Raw genomic sequence first — 20,409 nt, 5'->3', positions numbered from 1 at the left:
AAAGTATAATTTTTTAAAAAAATTTATTTGAGAGAGAAAGGGAGATAGTGCGAGAAAGCACAAGCAGGGTCATGGTGGGGAAGGGGGACGCAGGCTCCCTGATGAGCCCGCTAAGCCGAGAGGCCAACTCGGGGCTCCATCCCATGACCCAGGACATCCTAGAATCTCAAGGAAGGTTTCTTGAATCCCGACCCAAACTTTGACCCTTCTCGCCTTTCTTCTCTCCCCTGTCCACCCGGAGACAGGTCTAACCCCACAGGGTCAGGAACCGCTTCTGAGAACACTTTCTTTGCACCCATCTGATGGTGCTCGTTACTCTGCTTTGAGTACTAAATGAACACCGTGTATTTTGTCTACACCACCCGGGACATAATCATCGCTAAGTGCAACTTAATGGTTACAATCGCGCCGCAGTTCTCGGGTAGTTCGGGCAGAACTGTGTCAGACTTTTCGGCCTCACTTGTGTCGTCAACACACAGTGGCAGCGGCCCTGTCAGAGGAGAGTCGCGCTAAAGGCCGGGGCCCGGCGGCGGCCCCGCACAGCCCGGACGTGGGGGCTCCACAGGCGCCCAAAGCCAGACCCGGGCTGAAGCGGCTCGACCAATCACAGGGCTCGGGCGGTGCAGGCCCCACCTCCCAAACGTTCACCCCTTACTCAAGTTAAAGCAGGGATCCGGGGCCAGTCTGGGGGCGCCGCGGACACAGCATCCGCGGAGGGGGCGCAGCGGAACCTTCGTCCTCAGCTCGGTGTTTCCCGCGACTCCGCTCCTATCGCTACACTACCAAACCCACGGCCTCCTTTCCCGCCCCGAAGACCTATTCCGAGAACATGTTCCAGACTTAGGGATTGGTAATTCCAGCGAAACGATTCGTGGACATCCCAACGACTGAGTACAGTTTCTCCGTGCGACATCTCCCTAAAGGGACCCCGCGGGTTCTCCTAGAGGAGGGCGCCCCACGTACGGCCGCCCACGCTCGCCCGCCCACCGCGCAGCTTCCGCCCGGCCTCGCCTCGTGCGCGTGCTCGGACGCGTGCTCAGGCGCGTACGCCGCCCCGCCCCGCCCCGCCCCGCGAGCACGCCGCCTCCGCCCCGCCCCGCGCGCACACCGCCCCCTCCCCGTCCCGCCCCGGCCGCCCGCGCCGCCAGCCGCTCTCCCTTCCGGATCTCTCGGCTGCGCATCCCCGAGGACCGACCGCCGACCCACCGCCTCGCGGGTGGAGGAACCTGGGTCGGGCCCGAGCGCTCTGTTAGCCAGAGGCAGGCGGAGGAGACCGGCTCGGCCGGGGGCGAGCCGCCGCGGGTGCCCTGCGCGCCCGGGAGAGAGGAGGGAGGGAGGCACAGTTACGCGAGGCCGCGCGGAGTAAGTGAGCTTGGGTCCGACTCGAGGTCGGGCTCCCGATCGAGATTGGTGGGCCAGGCCCGGGAGCCGGCGGTACCCTCGCTCCGAGGAGCACTGAGCGGACACAAGAGGGACGGGCCGAGCGAGGACACATGGCCTCGCCATTCCTGCCCGCGGGGGCTACCACGGGCGACAGCGGCGGAGAGCTGAGCTCGGGGGACGACTCCGGTGATGTGGAATCCCTCCAGAGTCCCGAGACCGAGGCGTCCGGGAGTCTGACAGAGCTCTTTGAGAAGGCTGCGGCGCACCTCCAAGGCCTGGTGCAGGTGGCCAGCAGGGAGCAGCTCTTGTACCTGTATGCCAGGTACAAGCAGGTAAAATCCTGGGGAAGGGGTGGATGCGGGAGAGCGGCAGGAGACCTTCTGTGTCCTCCAGAATGGAATAGTTACCGTGCTGGGTTGATGGCTAGATGCAATGAAGTTTGCCTGTGTGTGTGTGTGTGTGTGTGTGTGTGTATAATCATCTGCTAAGAATTAGAATCCTGAATATGCAAAGGGCCTGTCTGCTATCCGGAGGTGATATTTGGCTGGACACCGAATGACAGCTTTCCATGTCTTCTTTGACTTGCACAGTGACCTTGCACTTATGGTTTTACCAGCTTCAGAACCTTTACAAAATGAGGATGATAAAATAGGGTTTTTCATTCAGTCTTGCTGAAGGGTCATATGGAGGTAATTATGGAAGTAATATGGTCATATGGAAGTAATGTTAAAGAAAATTGTGAGATCTGGGAGAATTATATGATCGTAATATAAAGGTGATGCAATGCAAAATAAGGTATTATAATTTTGTCATTGTATTTTTAAAATCCTAAATATGTTAGACTTATGTTTTGATTGGATGGGCTTCTGACTGTTAGATGCTATTATAAAGATGCTGCTTAGAGCTAGTAAACACCAGGTGAAATAATCCCCTTCTTTGGCTGGAAAGAAAAGGGAAACCCAAAGAGAGTAGATAACTTCCTAGGGTCATACAGACAAATCAGTCAGAACTGGAATTAGATTGTAACTCCTGACTCTAAAGCTCTGAATTTCATAATCGTAATGTCATTTAAGACATGTTTAATTTATCATTCAAAGAGTCGAAGGTACCAGAAGGAGAAATAATTGCTTTATTTTAATATACCAGTATTGTATAACATCTTTTCTGTGCAAAACACTTGGGTGTTATGCCTGCTGCGAGTGGAAAGAAGAAAAAGCATCATGGTATTTGCCTTCGAGAGTCTTGGAAAGTTTCTTGAGGAGTCTAGATTTAAACACGTGAAAAATTGCTAACAAGGGTTAAATAACATTTTAGGAAAACTCCAGCTCTTTGGAACACTGGAAACAAAGATGTTCTGGGGAATAGCCCATTTTATTTTACAAAAAAATTTTAACCTTTCTTTTGCTTCTTGGTATCTGTTAACTCCTGTATTCTTTTTTTTTTTTTTTTTTTTTTAAGATTTTATTTATTTGACAGAGAGAGATCACAGGTAGGCAGAGAGGCAGGCGGGGGTGTGGGGGGGAGAAGGAGGCTCCCCGCCGAGCAGAGAGCCTGATGTGGGGCTCGATCCCAGGATCCTGGGATCACGACCTGAGCTGAAGGCAGAGGCTTGACCCACTGAGCCACCCAGGCGCCCCTCCTCCTGAATTCTTTAAAAAAAAAAAAAAAGTTGTAGGGTCCCTCTGTATTCTTCAACTGAATATACTGAATAGAGATGAACCTTCTTTTGAAGACTGATGAATTTCAGTTATGAATACTGGTTAAAGTGACTTGAGAGACATAGCTATAGATATATAGGGTACAAATTACAGTGTTGAATGAAAACTGCCCCTAAATTGGCCTTGGAATTTACTTTCTTGCAGAAGTTCTGGATATCTTTTTTTCTCTTTGGTTATTTATCCTGTTCCCATAACATTAAAATGAAACTTTCAGTTATTTAACAAGAGTTTATTGAACATTGTGCTAGGACCTTTAACATGTCTGAGTAATAATTCTCTGGACAGCGCTAGACCGTTTGTCTCCCAAATTCCCTCGAGAACATTCTTTTTCTTTCGAGGACATAATTTTACTTACTGATAATAGTGTCATCATTATTAATATCTGATTTCTGAGTTATCAGTGAACTCTAGTCACTGTCAACTGGTAACCATTCTGTCTCATGAGGCCTCACTTCATCCAGATATTCTGGAAGAGGTATGTCCCTCATCCTTTCAAGAACTCGTTAAGGTATTTAGAAATAGTCTGTATCTGGAAATAAAATTCTTTGTTGTTACAGAATAAGATTATGCTTACTTAGATAAGATATTGGGACACAATTTTTATCAATCTCTTCTAATTTTTTCTTTTTCTTTTTCTTTTTTTTGAGAGTGAGAGAGAATCCTAATCAGGCTCTATGCCCGGTGTGGAGCCTAAGGCGGGGGCTCCATCTCATGGCCTCGCTGACCCTCATCATGACCTGAGCTGAAACTGAGTTGGATACTTAACTGATTGAGCCATCCAGGCCCTCCTCAATATTTTATTTATTTATTTTTTTAAAAAAGATTTTATTTATTCGTTTGACAGAGATCACAAGCAGTCAGAGAGGCAGGCAGAGAGAGGGGGAAACAGGCTCCCTGCCGAGCACAGGGCCCGATATGGGGCTCGATCCCAGGACCCTGAGATCATGACCGGAGCCGAAGGCAGAGGCTTAACCCTTTGAGCCACCCATGCACCCCTCGATATTTTATTTTTAGAAGAATTCTGAGGGACGCCTGGGTGGCTCAGTTGGTTAAGCAGCTGCCTTCGTCTCAGGTCATGATCCCAGCGTCCTGGGTTCGAGTCCCATATCGGGCTCCTTGCTCGGCAGGGAGCCTGCTTCTCCCTCTGTCTCTGCCTGCCATTCTGTCTGCCTGTGCTCGCTCTCGCTTCCTCTCTCTCTCTGACAAATAAATAAAATCTTAAAAAAAAAAAAAAGAAGAAGAAGAAGAAGAATTCTGAGATAGTGTTAAAAATAGCGTCTTTGGGGCACCTGGGTGGCTTAGTCCATTAAACATCTGCCTTCAGCTTGAGTCATGATCCCAGGGTCCTGGGATCGAGCCCTGCATTAGGCTTCCTGCATAGTGGGGATCCTGCTTCTCCTTCTCCTTCTGCCGCTCCCCCTGCTTGTACTTGCGCTCTCTCTCTGTCAAATACATAAATAAAATTTTAAAAAATAGCATCTTTGAGAGGATGATAAGGTTGAAATTCCAATATAATTGATGCATGGTAGACCAGAATTTCTCATGAAACAATCACATTTTGTATTCAGAGTAGCACTGTATTTTGGAGGCTGAATGAAATAAAGTTGTCCCCAGGAAGATAATAAAAATAAGGTGAGCTGTGGACTTTCTTTTCTTAGGCAGAGCCCTAAATTTACCTAACATCATAGCTCTTTCAGTCTCTGATAAGCCTATGGCTCCAAAATCATCTTTTAGTGAGGTTTCAAAAACATCACACCCGTGAACAGTTTTTTGGTCCTCTGCATTAACCTACACTTTCCCAGCAAAAGATAACTATTTGACACCTGTGAAAACTCTAGGACAATAAACATTTCAAGCCCGTTAGCTTCATTTTACAGGAGCCTTCAGCACCAGCACAGCAAGGATACCCAATATGTTCTCCTACTTTAACCTGGCCACACATGATTCACTGGCATTTGCCATTAGCCCTCTTTGCTAAAACATTCTGTTTGAAGGGCGTTGGCTATATCATATATATATGAGAACAGGGTTTAAGTGTTTTGTTAAAGTGGCACATTTTAGAACTCTGCTTTATAGCTTATGATTTGGAAACTATTACTCATCATGTCCTAAAGTCCTGTAGTTGTATTTATCCAGTCTTTGCTGATCCAGAACTATTGTTTGAATTTGGGAATGCAGAAGCTTCTGTGTCAGTTGGAATACAGGGTCAGCTGCTGAGCTTTTATTTTCATCACATATAATGGTCTGGAGGTAGGTGACCTAAGGCCGGTCCAGTGATTCTGCTTCATGAGATCATCCCGGGGCTCAGTCTTTTTCTGTCCTGTAGTTCGGCCATTCCCCAAAGGCAGCAGTTCTCAAACTGTGGTCTAGAGATCCCTGAGAATCCCTGAGACTTCCTTAGGAGATCTATAAGATCAAATAATAATACTAGACATAATAATACTGGGACAGTATTTGCCTTTTTTCTCTTTGATAAAACTGCTGATGCATCAGCATGAATCCAGACAGCGGCAAGCAAACTACTAGTCGTCATATATTTCACCACCATATACTCAGAGTAAAAAAAAAAAAAAAAACAATTTAACTTAAAAATGTCTTTGATAAAGTGGTAAAAATTACTGATTTCTACTAAATATTAACTCTTGAGTACAAGTCTTTTTAATATTGTGTGTGATGAAATGGGGAGTGCATACCAGGCCATTATCCACACTGAGTTATATTGGCTCTACTGAGGACAAGCACTTGTGTAATTTTTGAGTTGCAAACTGAGCTATTCACATTTTTCATGAAACATCATTTTTCCTTAATAAAACAACTCACAGATTAACTATGCTTATTCAAATTTGAGTATTTGGCAGATGGTCTCCTCAAAGTGAATGAAGTGAGCCTATATAAGAGATCTTTCCTTTAAGGAAACAGCTGACAGTACTTGTTTCCAGTGGTCACATTTGAGCCTTCAAGTGAAAATGAGAGGTTTGGAAAATCTGTGTCTGTCACATGAACCTGACAGCTGCCTAATATTTAAGAACTTTTTTGATGAGATTGGTGGTGGTTTTAATGATTGTAAACTTCAGCTCTTGTGTCAACATTTGGGAGGAATGCATAACTCAGTGAACCCTATTTTCCAAGTGTTGTGTGGAATGTTACAGATTATGTCTGAGTAAAAGAGCCATTCACATTGCAAGTCAGACCAATGGATTTTAGTGTAGCAGTAGGAAAAACTCATATGACATCAGAGTCCATATTGCATCCAGTGTTAAACTGCTACTTGTGGTATCAGAGAAGACTATCCACAGTTATCTGAAAAGGCTACTAAAATACCTCTTTCTTTTGTAATAGCACGTCTGTGTGAGCATTTTCTTCATATACTTCAACCAAAGCAACATATTGCAATAGATTGAATACAGAAGTAGATATGAGAATATAACTGCCTTCTGTTAAGGCAGACATTAAAGAGATCTGGAGAGTGTACAACAATGTCACTTTTCTCACTAAGTTTGTGCTTTAGAATATACATTTATTTTTATAAAATTGTTACTTATATTAACTTGATGAGTTATTGTTTTTATTTTACTTTTTATTGAGCGGTAGTGAACTTTATTGAGCGATAGTACAAAGCTCCGGAAGAGGGAGGGGACTGAGAGGGTTGCCCGAGTTTATTATTTTTAAATGAGTTAATACATATTTTAAAATGTCTTTTAATTTTTAATATGGTACATATTGATAGATATAATCCACATAAACAAAGCTCCTTGGGGGTCCTCATTTTTTAAGAATGTAAAGGGATCATGAGACCAGAAAGTTTGAGAACTGTTCCCTTCGGATCCTCTTTGTGTGCCCAGAGATGGCTGATCGTCACTGCATGCATGTGCTAGTCAGGGCTCAGGGAAAGGGAAATACAAGTCCCCCAATCCTCCCCCCCTTTTAAAAAAAGATTTTATTTATTAATATGAGAGCAAGAGAGAGCACAAGCAGGGTGAATGGCAGAGGGAGAAGTAGACTCCCCACTGAGCAGGGAGCCCCACGTGGGGTTTGATCCTGGGACTCTGGGATCATGACCTGAGTTGAAGGCAGACACATAACTTAGCCACCCACGTACCCCCCTTTTCTTTTTTTTTCTTTTTTAAAGATTTTATTTATTTGCCAGAGATAGAGAGAGAGAGTACACACAAGCAGGCAGAGAGGCAGGCAGAGGCAGCGAGAGAAGCAGGCTCCCCGCCGAGCAAGGAGCCCGATGTGGGACTCGATCCCAGGACCTTGGAATCGAGCCAAAGGCAGTGGCTTAACCAACCGAGCCACCCAGGCGTCCCCCCCCCCTTTTCTTTTTAAGGAAGATGTTTATACCACCTTCACACATATCCAGTCCCCTGAACCTGGGCGGAAGTTGCATAGTCACATATAAAGTTTAGCTGGAGGACCGTGTGTCTCGCTGAGACTTCCATTACTGTAGGAGAAATGGAGAATAGGTATTGGTATTTGTTTCTGCCACTGGCTGGTGTCTGGATAAAAAACAAAAATAGTAATGACTGCTGTTTTTATGATGTATCATGGTTTCATCTTTCTTTTTATTATTTTTTAATTTTTTTTAATTTTATTTTTTTTTAAAGATTTTATTTATTTGACAGAGAGAGAAAGATCACAAGTAGGCAGAGAGGCAGGCAGAGAGTGAGAAAGGAGGAAGCAGGCTCCCCGCAGAGCAGAGAGCCCGACTCAGGGCTCAATCCCAGAACCCTGGGATCATGACCTGAGCCGAGGGCAGAGGCTTTAACCCACTGAGCCACCCAGGCGCCCTTTTCCTTCTTTTTAAAGATTTTATTTATTTGAGAGAGAAAGAGCGAGAGCACAAGGGGGCAGGGAGAGGCAGAGGGAGAAACAGACTCCCTGATGAGCTGGGAACCCAACATGGTGCTCAGTCCCAGGACCCTGAGATCATGACCTGAGCCAAAAGCAGATGCTTAACTGACAACCACCCAGGCACCCTTTCTTTCATGTTTCTAGCAGTCTAGTAATTGAAGTGACTTTGGAGATGCCAGAACTGAAGCCTAGATTCAATGTGGCATGTAAAACAGTGCTATGGAAAAGGAATATTGGGCTTTGGAGTCAGATAGTCCTAAATTCACATCCTGACTATTAATTCGGGATATGCTAATGTGTGAGCTCAGGCAACCCTCCTCAGGTTCTCTGTACTCATTTGTAAAATAAGTTTGGAATGGCAGACCTGACAGGATTGTTGTGTGGCTCATTTGCCATAGCATATATGAAGCTTTTGGTTTATGTTGATCAAGAAATGCAATTTCTGCTCTTTCACTGTTTCTTCCCTTGGTCCCCTTATAATAGGGCTGCTCCTGTATAAGTGAACATTTTAATATTCATCAGAGGGCCATGTGATTAATAGCTAAGCAGTTGATGGAGATGATACTTGTAATGAATTCAGAGATGGATGAGATCATTGTAGATTGAAAGGATTTTTACAGTCTGAACCTTGAGTGAGACTGAAAGGTGTGAAAAGCTGAAGGAAGAGGAAAGGGCATTTCAGGCGAGGAGGGTAACAGAAGTGAAACTCAGGGTGAAAATCCTTAAAGCAGTGTGTAGATCAGTCTAGTTAGCAAGTAGATCATCAGTTTGATTTTAGCAAAATTCAAGTGTATGAAATGAGTAGATGGCGAGAGGGTCTCTGAGAAGTAGATGGGGCTTGGATTGTGGTATTAGGAAAAGTAAGTATTTGGTTGAACATATGCCTAACATATTCATTCCACATTCAAAAAACATTTCTACTGTAGGATAGGCACTATATAAGGTGCAGTGAGTGAGTTAAGAATGATTTCCTAGAGGCTGTGTTCTGATAGAAAGAAGAGACTTTACAAAAAACTTTGTAACACCCGGTAAAAGTGGAAAGTGCTGTCAGAGGTATAGGAGTAAATGCTGTGAGAGTTTATCAGAAAGAGATTATTTTTGGCATTGGGAATCGGGGGCTGTATAGTGAATTCTGCACTTATGTGAATTTCATTTATGTTTACTCACAATGAAAATATATAGCTTCACTACAAATGTTATTTGAGGGTTACAAATAAGTATTGACAAACAAGAAAAGATTATTGTGGAGTAGATAGAATTTATATTGTTGAAAAACCCTTGAAAGTTTTTTGCAAGGCTGTCAGCATCAATATTTATGTCAATTAGTTTCATAATAGGATACTTTACTAAGAGTATGCATTTTCCTGGAATTTGGGAGAGGTAAAATGCTGATAGTGTAATTAGAATGAGGCTAAATAAACAATATTATGAATTCTGATAAACTACATTAAAGCTTGTTTGTTGCATGTTTGAAAATTCTTTTATATGATAATTGGTAATAAGGATTACATAATTTATATTTATAATTTGCCTTTTATATATAATTTGCCTACTAGTTTAGGAGTGCAAGTGTTTTCACTCATATTTTTTTATGTATCACAGAATTAGAAACAGTGATTTTATACAGTAAGTTAAAGCAGCTTGTATTTAAAATTTGTTCTTTTGTTTGCTTTTGCAAAGAATGTTAAATTTTGTTATTCTATATAGATGCAAATATTTTCTAACCTGTAGTTACTGAGTATACATAATAAATTTGAAAAAAAAAAAAAGTTTCTCTGGCAATTCTTTGAAAAATAAGTTCTTGATGTATTTTTTCCCCTCCCTTCAATTAGGTCAAAGTTGGAAATTGCAATACTCCTAAACCAAGCTTCTTTGATTTTGAAGGAAAGCAAAAATGGTAAGAAATTCTTGGAATCTAATAAGGTTGTTGGAAATGGTTTAGGTGTTTAGGAATTAGAAAGTAGTGAGCAGATTAAAGAATTATTTTTATATTAATCTCTCTGCTGAAGACTGTGCTAACAATGTGCAGTTGGGAGAGAGATTAAAAGAATCCGCTTTCAGCTAAGTCTACTAAAGGATTCTCATGCCATGATGTTGGTATACACATAGTTCATGACAGACATACACTCCTTCCATATGACTAGCTTCTTAGAGAGTGATGGTAGGAGCTATTGCTTGAGATCTTCCTGTCCTGTCATTCAGCCCCTAATGGATCACCACTTCTGCCCTGCGGAGGAATCTTGAAAGGATAGGAGGATGGGAAGGGAGAAGAACAGGATCAATCCCGTTTCTATTCTGTGTGTCTCTGTGTGTATACATATGTGTACGTATGTGTGTGGATGTATATATATTTTATATATATTTTAAGATTTTATTTATTTACTTGACAGAGAGAGATCACAAGTAGGCAGAGAGGCAGGCAGAGAGAGAGAGGGAAGCAGGCTCCCCGCTGAGCTGAGTGAGATCCTGATGCAGGGCTTGATCCCAGGACCCTGAGATCATGACCTGAGCCAAAGGCAGAGGCTTAACCCACTGAGCCACCCAGTATTATTCTTCTCCCCTGCCCCAATTTTATCTTCTTATCTCTTGTGCTCTTCGGTACCTTGCCCCACCCACACCACAGTGAAGTGCTTATAATAACTGCTTGGGAAGAAAGGTGGGAGGGGGGAGATTCTGAGTCCTGCTTCTTTTCTGAATCCATAAAAAGATTATCCCCTTCCCAGTTTTTTTACTCTGAATTCAGAGGTTCGTCATCATGACAATTGGTAATTGGTCTTATTTACTCTTACCCTAAGTGAAAAAAAGAAAATGCATATAATAGAGACCCTTAGTTATAGGAGGAAGAACTTTGCAAGCATCAACCCTGAATTAAAAGTATAAAGGGTGGGGTTTAAAAAAAAATGAAATATGGTTGAAGAGAAGAGCACCAAAAATGGATTCTAACTTTACATTCTAAAGCAGTGCTACTCAAGGTGTAGTCCCCTGACAAGTTGCCTGTCTACAAACTGTTTGCTACCCAGCTGCAAAGAGATGCACATTTTAAACTTGAGTGTAAATCAGTTACGTCATTAAGCCCATGTTTAGTTCAGCCGCCTTTTTTTGTGTGTAGGACCTTCTCGGTGAAGGAAGCAGTGCTTTGAGTTCCGTTCTGGCAGAGCTCTCTGCTGATGATAACCAATAGGTCTCTGACACTTTATTACTGTTGTGGAGAACACCTGATGCAACTTTTATTGTGTTTTGTTTTGTTTTGTTTTAATTTCTGAAATTTCATAACTTCAGCATTACTTTTTCCACTGTGCTTGCCTGTTTTAACATTGTTTCTTAGCAATTTTGAAGTTTTGATTTTACAACCACTATAATAATTCAGGAATATATAATATATATATAATATATAATAATTCAGGAATGATTCAGGAATCATCAGGGGATGCTAAAACCATTAGATGAAAAACTACTGAGGAGCATATACACAATCTGATCCTCAGTTGACTTTTTAATTACAGGGAAGATGACAGGAGAAACTGCTTCTACCAAGTCCTTAATCTTATCTTTGGTGATGGGTGGGACAAAGTGATGTCCTGTGCTGCCAATGGGATACATTGTGAAGGACTTCTCACTTGTATATTGCTTTTTTTTTTTTCTCACTTGTATATTGCTTTTGCCAAAACCTTTAACCTGACTCTAATCATGATTATTCATTTTTGGGGAGGAACACCGTGTAGGTGAGGAAACAGTCAGACAAATCCAAATTGAGAGATATCTTATAAAACTGGTGTGGACTCTTAAAAAATATCAGTATCATGGAAGACAAAAAAGGCTAAAGATACACAAAACTCAACGCTATGTGTGAATCTTGATTGGCTCCTGGTCTGGGAGAAGAAATCTACAAAGGACATTAGTGGGAAATCAGGGAAACGTGAAGGTCATCTATGTTTATATAATAATATTAATGTTAAATTTCCCATTTGATATATGCTGATATATTTAGGTGTAGATGTTAGGATGTACACAGGTAACTCTCAAGAGGATCAGTAAAAATAAACTTGGAAAATTTCAAAAAGATGTTATATTCATTGTGGGAGCAGGATGGTAGTGAAAAACCTTGGCACTGAATTATATTTTACAGTGAATCAGTGGATCTACTTCCTGGGTGAAAGTAGAAAGAATTGGCAGGGCAAGACCAAGAAGGAGCCTATCTAGGCAGCTTGCAGAAAGAAGGAAAGGATGACTCCAAAGGGGCACAGGACTAGAATATTACTCTTGATATTTATCCTGCAGAGTAGTCCCTACCTTCTTACTAATTAGAATTCTTACCTCTGTCCTTAACACCCCTCACTTTTTGAAGTCCCTGTGTGGGACTTGAGAGAACAACAAGAGGGGAAGGCATATTTCTCCCAGCTTAAATTCGAAGTTCAAAGTATTTTCCCAAGGGATATTGATTTGTGTGATTCGTTCCCATGTTACCAAAATACTGTAGAAGGTGGAAACTACTTTTATTGGTCTGTAGATCAGTAGGGATGAAAGGTGGGTTTGGGGGAGTTATAAAATCTTGGATATTACAGTTGTTTGTGGTCTTCTAAAATTCATTCAATATGCAACATATCTGTGTTATAAAATTTCATGGGGGAGGGTGATTAGGGAAAAAAATGTCTAAAAAGTCTCCTTAGGTCGTGGAGTGTAATCTGTGTTGGTATAGGCCATTGTGAATGCAAAAAAAGAGCTACTCATCTATGGCTTCTTCTGTCTATATCTCACATCCTTAAAATGTGCATGCCAGTTTTTGCTTTTTGGATTTTTCAATTTTTTTAATAACATATAATGTACTATTAGTTCCAGGGGTACAGGTCTGTGAATCGCCAGGTTTACACACTTCACAGCATTCACCATAGCACATACCTTCCCCAGTGTCCATAACACCACCACCCTCCCTCTACCCTCTCACCCCTGGCAACCCTCAGTTTGTTTTGTGAGATTAAGAGTCTCTTATGGTTTATCTCCCTCCCGATCCCATCTTGTTTCATTTATTCCTTTCCTACCTCCCCAAACCCCCCACGTTGCCTCTCAACTTCCTTGTATCAGGGAGATCATATGGTAATTGTCTTTCTCTGATTGATTTATTTTGCTCAGCATAATACCTTCTAGTTCCATCCACGTTGTCACAAATGGCAAGATTTTATTTCTTTTGATGGCTGCATACTATTCTGTTGTGTGTGTATGTATGTATGTATATATATATACATACATATATCTCACATCTTCTTTATCCATTCATCTGTTGATGGACATCTAGGTTCTTTCCATAGTTTGGCTATTGTGGACATTTGCATGCCAGTTTTTGTTGTTGTTGTTGTTGTTGTTGTTGTTTTGCATGCTAGTTTTTAATACTAAAAAGGAATATGCCATTTATGTTACTTCCATAGATAATGATACATCATTTTGGATATTCTTTACTGTAGGGAAGCATGGAAAGCACTTGGTGATTCAAGCCCCAGTCAAGCAATGCGGGAGTATATTGCAGTAGTTAAGAAATTAGATCCAGGTTGGAATCCTCAGGTAAGATTTGATGATTGGTAAATAATATTTTCCAAAATCATAGCATCTTCCTCTCAAATAAAGGCTTAAAACTAAGCCTAAGCTTAAGTATCTTTTTTTTTTTTTTTTTTAAGATTTTATTTATTTGAGGAGAAAGCATGGCGGGGTGGAGAGTGGGGAGGGGCTGAGGGAGAGGGAGAGTTATTGTAATATTTATCTACCTCAAAATTTGCTTAAATATTGCTTAAATATTAGCCAGCTACAGATAGTGAGAACTTCTCTGAATTTTGTAAAAAAAAAAAGTTCATTTCAGATTTTGAAAGAGCTTAACTTGAGATCATCATTTTCTTGAGAAATGGTAGGTTTCTCTTGGATTTTTTTTTTTTAATGAGCACTTCTGTACAAGTACTAAATGCTTTTTGATGCGGATAAAATATAAAGATAGGCTTTCTGCCATTACATAATTTAAAGCATATTAGAGAAGATAAAATATACAAAATATGATTATAATATAAAATGGTGATGCAAGTGCTAGGGAATCCAGTGGAAAAGAGAGATTACTTTGGACCTTGCAGATACTGGGTATTGTTCACTTAAATGTACCTTCTTTTCCTAGTATACTTACTGGAGAACATCTAAAAGACTTTATTAAAGGTGGGATTGGTATTTTATTTCAAAAAACTTTTTTAAAACATTGGTGACAGGTATTTAAATGGGATAAAGTGTCAGTACCATGTCCAAAATGCAAATTAAGTATTAATTTTCATTAAAAATATTTAGGCCAAACATTTCAGGGATGAATGAATATAGCAATTTTCAGATGTTTTGGTAGTAATTAAATTATTTCATAGGTATGCATGTTTCACCAGCTGGAAGGAATTTTGTTTAATAATCGTGGTATCATAAAATGTCAGTTGTAAGGTACCTTAAAGATTATGTATTATGACGTATGAAAGTGTATCTGAATTGTGAGCACAAAGAGGGAGAGGTAACCCATTTAGGATATCTTTAAAGATAAAACTGCCTTTCTGAAGTCATTGAAACATTTCGTGATGTTTTTGAAGTGCATGAATATTTTCAGAAATAATCCATTTTGTTAGTATCTTTTATGAGACATCAAGTTTGCATTGTATCATAAAGGTCCTAAGGACTTTGTATCTGAAATTAAGTGGTGAAAACAGCCTGAACACATATGCCACAGTGTTTAAAAAACCAAACAAAACTTGAGTTTGAATGCGTTTTGGTGAGTACTTTGCTCTTCAGTCTCTGTGGGTCTTAGTTCTTCCTTACTGATTTTACGTGATTGTTTCTGATGCCTGGCCTATGTAGGCATTTGAGTTTATAAGTTCTGATAAATGACATAATTTATTATTCTCCTTCAGTATCTTAATTACTAAATAAAATTCCGTTAACCACCATTCTTTTTTTTTTTTAAAGATTTATTTATTTTTCCTAGAGAGAGAGAGAGAGAGAGAGAGAGAATGTGTGTGTGTGTGTGTGTGTGTACTTGTGTGTGCGTATGTAGGAGGAGGGGAGGGGCAGAGGGAGAGAATCTTCAAACAGACTCCTCGTCAAGCCTGGAGCCCAATTTTGGGCTCGATCTCACAACCGACACATGAGATCATGACCTGAGCTGAAACCAAGAGTGGATGCTCAACTGACTGAGACACCCAAGTGCCCCTGTTAACTGGAACTCTTACAAATGGTTGCAGAGTCCATGTGGTCAAGTAGTTCTCCCTTTTAGAAATTTAAACAGGTGGTAAGGATGCTTTTAAAAGAAATAGTTTTAAAAAAAAAAAAACCCTGTAAATCTCACCTATTGAATATAAATTTGAGTAAACTAAGCAGAATCAAAGGAACTTTCAAATAAAGATAATTTTCTCAGGGTTGTGAGATCAGCCCCCTGTGGGACTCCGTACTGGATGTGGAGTCTGCTTAAGATTCTCTCTCCTTCTGCTTTCCCCCCAACACCTGTGTCCTGCACATGCTCTCTTTCTTTCTCTTAAAAAAAAACGAAGATCATTCTTAATACATTGTTCTCAAAATGTTTTGACATCTGTAATCTAGTTGTAAAGAGGAATTTTATGTTTTGTTTAAATTTTTAATTTTTTATTATGTTTAATTTTTTATTTTTGTTTAAATTTTAATTTAAACACTCTGGTCTGGTCCCCTTTGACTCGGCTTTTTTTCCCCTTTCTTTCAGACTGGTATGAAGTAGTTTGTAACTGCAATCTCAAGCCATTTGGTATTTCATTAATTATCTTTTAGGTAGAGAATCATTTTCTTTTGGTACTAGTTTTGGAAACCAGTGAAATAATAATAACTCTCATTGCTGAATGTGCTAAGGTCTTTACATGTGTTGTCCTTTGAAATCTTCACACGAATTTTAAGATTTTTTTTTATTTTTAAGTAGTCTCTAAACCCAGTGTGGGGCTCAAACTCATGACCCCAAAATCAAGAGTTGCATGCCCTACTGACTGTGCCACCCAAGGGCCCCCATAAGAATCTTAGATTAGAAACATTATTGTCTACATTTTAAAGGGAATCTTTTAAAAAAAATTTTTTTTAGAATTATTTATTGAAAAGAAAGAGAGCACGAGGAGGGGGAAGGAAGGGAGGAAGGGCAGAGGGAGAAGCAGACTCTTAGCTGATCAGGAAGCCTGATGTGGGCTCCCTCCCAGGACCCCGAGATCATGACCTGAGCCGAGGGCAGATGCTTAACGAGCTGAGCCACTCAGGTGCCCCTATTGTCTGCATTTTAAAAATGAGGAGATTCAGGCACAGAGCGGTTTATTGTCTTGCCCAAGATTAGCCAGGTTATCAGTGATGGTACTGGGATTTAGACTTGCCTGTATAGGAGTTCAGAGCCCCACTCTTAATCTCTCTGTTTTTCTTTTCTATATCTGACATTTTATATTTACATGTATTTACACACATATACATCTATATATGTATAAAACATATGTATAGCATCCATCTAAACTTATGGGTGTGTATGTGTATGAAAAATTCAAGTAAATGTAGTTTACTGTTTTAATCAAAGCTCCATGGAGTATGAAGTAAAGTATAAAATGAACAATAACTTAAAATGTAAACCCTTGTCTGTGTTTTCTCTTATGTTTCATCTTATTTTAAGAATGTGCTGTCCAGTATCTAATCAAGGCAATTCTTTTGCCTTATTTGTTTTTTTTTGCCAGGGAGAGGTGTTAAGTTTTTATTTTGGTATAACTTATTTTCATGATTTTTGACAAATAAAAATTGTATCCATGTAAGATGTACAGCATGATGTTTTACTCTTTGATACATGTATACATTGTGAAATGATTCTCACAGTCAAACTTATGAACATTTTCATTACCTTTCATGGTTACCATTTTTTTTTTAAAGATTTTATTTATTTATTTGACAGACAGAGATCACAAGTAGGCAGAGAGAGAGGCAGAGAGAGGAGGAAGCAGGCTCCCCGCTGAGCAGAGAGCCCGATGTGGGGCTCGATCCCAGGACTCTGAGATCATGACCTGAGCTGAAGGCAGAGGCTTAACCCACTGAGCCACCCAGGCGCCCCTCATGGTTACCATTTTTTACTGGAGCTGAGAACCCTTGGTATCTACTCTCTTAGCAGATTTTAAATAATAAATAATATTTAATAAGTAATTATGAATTAAATAAGAATATTAAGTAATGTATTAATATAATACATTATATAATATATATTATATAATGTATAATTAATGTAATGTATTATTTTAATATATATATTATATATTATATAATGTATTAATAATAATAATAATGGTACATTATTAACTAATTATACATGATATAATTTTTTTCAAGTTTCAGAAATAGTGCAAGGAACTTCTGGATAGTCTTTATTTAAGATATACCAATCGTTTATTTTTATTTTTATTTTTTCAAAGGTTTTATTTATTTGAGAGAAGAGTAAGAGAGAGTACCAGTGGGGGGCAGGAGGCAGGTGGGTGGGGAAAGGGAGCAGCAGGCTCCTCACTGAGCAGGGAGCCCCATGTGGGGGCTCGATCCCAGGACCCAGAGATCATGACCTGAACTGAAGGCAGCCGCTCAACCGACTGAGCCACCCAATTGCCCCTAGATATACCAGTTGTCTATATTTGCTTTAGCATTCTCCCTATTTATATGCACACTCAAATTTTTTCTGAACCATTTTACATAAGTTGCAGACTATTTTAGATAAGTCACAGATATTGTGTCCCCTACTCACTAAATACTTCATTATTTCTTAGAACAAAGACTTTGTTATTCTACCATCATTATAAAAATTTGGACTTTTTTTGGTGTCATGAGTTCTTTTGAAATTTCTTTTCTCTTTTTTTTTAAGACCCTCTGGGCTCAGAGTTCCTGCAGGGCATTCTGTATACACACACACATCAGTTGTGTACATATAGATAGATGTACATATAGTGAAATGGTAACTATAGTCTAACTAATATATCTTCTTCTCGTATAGTTATCTTTTTTTTGTGATGAGATTACCTGATTTACTCTCTCAGCATATTTTCAGTATTCAGTACAGCATTATTTATTATAGTCATCATGCCTGTATATTATTTTTTTTAAATTTTATTTATTTATTTGACAGACAGAGATGAGAGGCAGGCAGAGAGAGAGAGGAGGAAGCAGGCTCCCCGCTGAGCAGAGAGCCTGATGTGGGACTCGATCCCAGGACCCTGGGATCATGAACCAAACCGAAGGCAGAGGCTTCAACCCACCTAGCCATCCAGGCACCCCTATTATTATTTTTTTTTAATTTTTAAGAATTTTTTTTTAAAGTAAACTCCATGCCCAGTGTGGAGCTTGAACTCATGACCTGGAGATCAAGAGCGGTTGCTCTACCAACTGAGCAAGTCAGACGCCCCTATCATGCCTGTATATTAGATCTCTAGATTTATTTATCCTGCATAACTGCAATTTTGTACCCTTTGACCAACATCTCCCTATCTCCCATTCCCCACCAGCCCCTAGTAATCACCTACTCTATTTGCTGCTGCTGTGAGTTTGACTTTTTAATTTCATTAAATTCTACATCAAAGTGAGATCATTTAATATTTGTCTGGTTTATTTCACTTAGCATAATGTCCTCCAGGTTCATCTGTGTTGTCAGGATTTGCTTCTTTCTCATGGCTGAATAATATTCCATTGTGTGTGTATGTATATATGTGTATATATACACATACCACATCTTCTTTATCCATTCATCCTTAGGTAAACACTTAGATTATTTCCATATCTTAGTTATTGTGAATAATGCTGCTGTGAACATGGGAGTGCAGATATCTCTTTAAGATCCTGATTTCATTTCCTTTAGATATATACCCAAAACTGGCATTACTGGATCACATGAGAGTTCTAATTTTTAATTTTTTTGGAAGATTTTATTTATTTATTTGAGAGAAAGAGAGTGCACACACGGGTGTGTGCCCATGTCTGGAGGATGGGGCAGAAAGAGAGGGAGAAGCTGACTTCCTGCTGAGTGTAGAGCCTGATGCAGGGCTGGATCCCAGGAGCCTGAGATCATGACCTGAGCCAAAGTCAGACACTTAACTGACTAAGCCTCCCAAGAACCCCCCCATTTTTAATTTTTTTGAAGAACCTCCATGCTGTTTCCTATAATGGCTGTACCAATTTATATTCTAACCAACAGTGTACAATAGTTCTTTTTTCTTAAAATCAGAAATTTTAATATTGATTCAATATTCTTGAATCTATGATCCATATTCAAATTGATCATTTATTTAAAAAATCTTCATAGTCTTTGAAACATTCTGATCTATCATCCAGTCCAGGATCATGCACTGTATTTAGTTGTTTCTTTAGCCTCCTTTAGTCTGGAACAGTTGCTTAGCCTTTGTTTTTCTTTCTATACTATGTATGATAGGTTTGAAGAATATAGGCCAGCTCTTTTGTAGAATGTCCCAGTTTGGGCTGTTCTGATGTTTCCTCATAATTAGATTCAGATTATACATTTTTAGGAGAAATACCACAGGATTATGCCCTTCTCAGTGCATTATACCAGGAGATACATGATGTCTATTTGTCCCAGTGTTGATTATGTTAACTTTGATCACTTTCTTAATGTGGTGTCTGCCAGATTTCTCTACTGTAAAATTTCTGTTTTTCCCTTTGTAATTAGTAATTTGTGAGGAGATACTTTGAGACTATGTAAATATCCTTTTCCTCATCAAATTTTATTGACTAGTTTTGTTTTTAAGATTTTATTTATTTATTTGACAGAGGGATAGAGAGCACAAGTAGGCGGAGCGGCAGGCAGAGGGAGGAGAGGCAGGCTGTCCGCTGACCAGGGAGCCTGATGTAGGGTTAATCCCAGGACCTCAGGATCATGACCCCAAGCTGAATTTCACCACTTAACTGAATGAGCCACCCAGGTGCCCCTACCCACTAGTTTTAATATCTATTAATGATTTTCCAACTCCCATCAATTCTTCTACATTTATTATTTGGCATTCTTCTATAAACATGGGCTTTCCCTTCTCCCCTGTTTATTTATTTATTTATTCATTGTCAAGAACTATGAAAGATCTAGGATTGTACCCTACTTGTAAGCTAATAAGTTAGTCTGTTACTGTTTCTTAGATACTGGCAGAGGTTTGACTCCTGGATCCGGGCCAAAGGCCTTTATTATTCATGGTATGCCAAACTGCATGAGATTTATTTGATTTGCATTGGTTTCTCGAATCCCCCAAGTCCCAGAGGGATGATGCAGGTGGGCCTGGATGGATTCCTGCATATGCAGTGGGTTGTGTTACAGCGAAGGAGCTTTGGAGATTCACCACTTTCATAGCACATGGAAGCAAGCTTGCTCTTTGTCAGGGTTTGGGAAAATATCCCTCATCCCTGAGGTGCTTGCTATACACACAACCCTGAG

At 40.0% G+C, this 20,409-nt stretch overlaps 1 protein-coding gene across 2 annotated transcripts in view; it reads left to right on the top strand.

Moving 5' to 3' along the window:
• Positions 1–1,105: 1,105 nt before the first annotated feature.
• Positions 1,106–20,409, top strand: part of ACBD6 (acyl-CoA binding domain containing 6) — a 208,049-nt gene continuing 188,745 nt past the window's right edge. For both annotated transcript variants that reach the window (XM_059414020.1, XM_059414019.1), the window contains exons 1-3: positions 1,106–1,715; positions 9,788–9,852; positions 13,412–13,508. In XM_059414020.1, coding sequence (XP_059270003.1) covers positions 1,494–1,715; positions 9,788–9,852; positions 13,412–13,508 — 384 coding nt within the window. In that variant the 5' untranslated portion in view covers positions 1,106–1,493. The remainder of the gene's footprint in view (positions 1,716–9,787; positions 9,853–13,411; positions 13,509–20,409) is intronic.

This window comes from Mustela nigripes, chromosome 10, assembly GCF_022355385.1.
Source record: "Mustela nigripes isolate SB6536 chromosome 10, MUSNIG.SB6536, whole genome shotgun sequence".
Lineage (NCBI taxonomy): Eukaryota > Metazoa > Chordata > Mammalia > Carnivora > Mustelidae > Mustela > Mustela nigripes.
The sequence above is the reverse complement of the archived record's forward strand: the minus strand, read 5'-3'. Positions and strand labels throughout refer to the sequence as shown.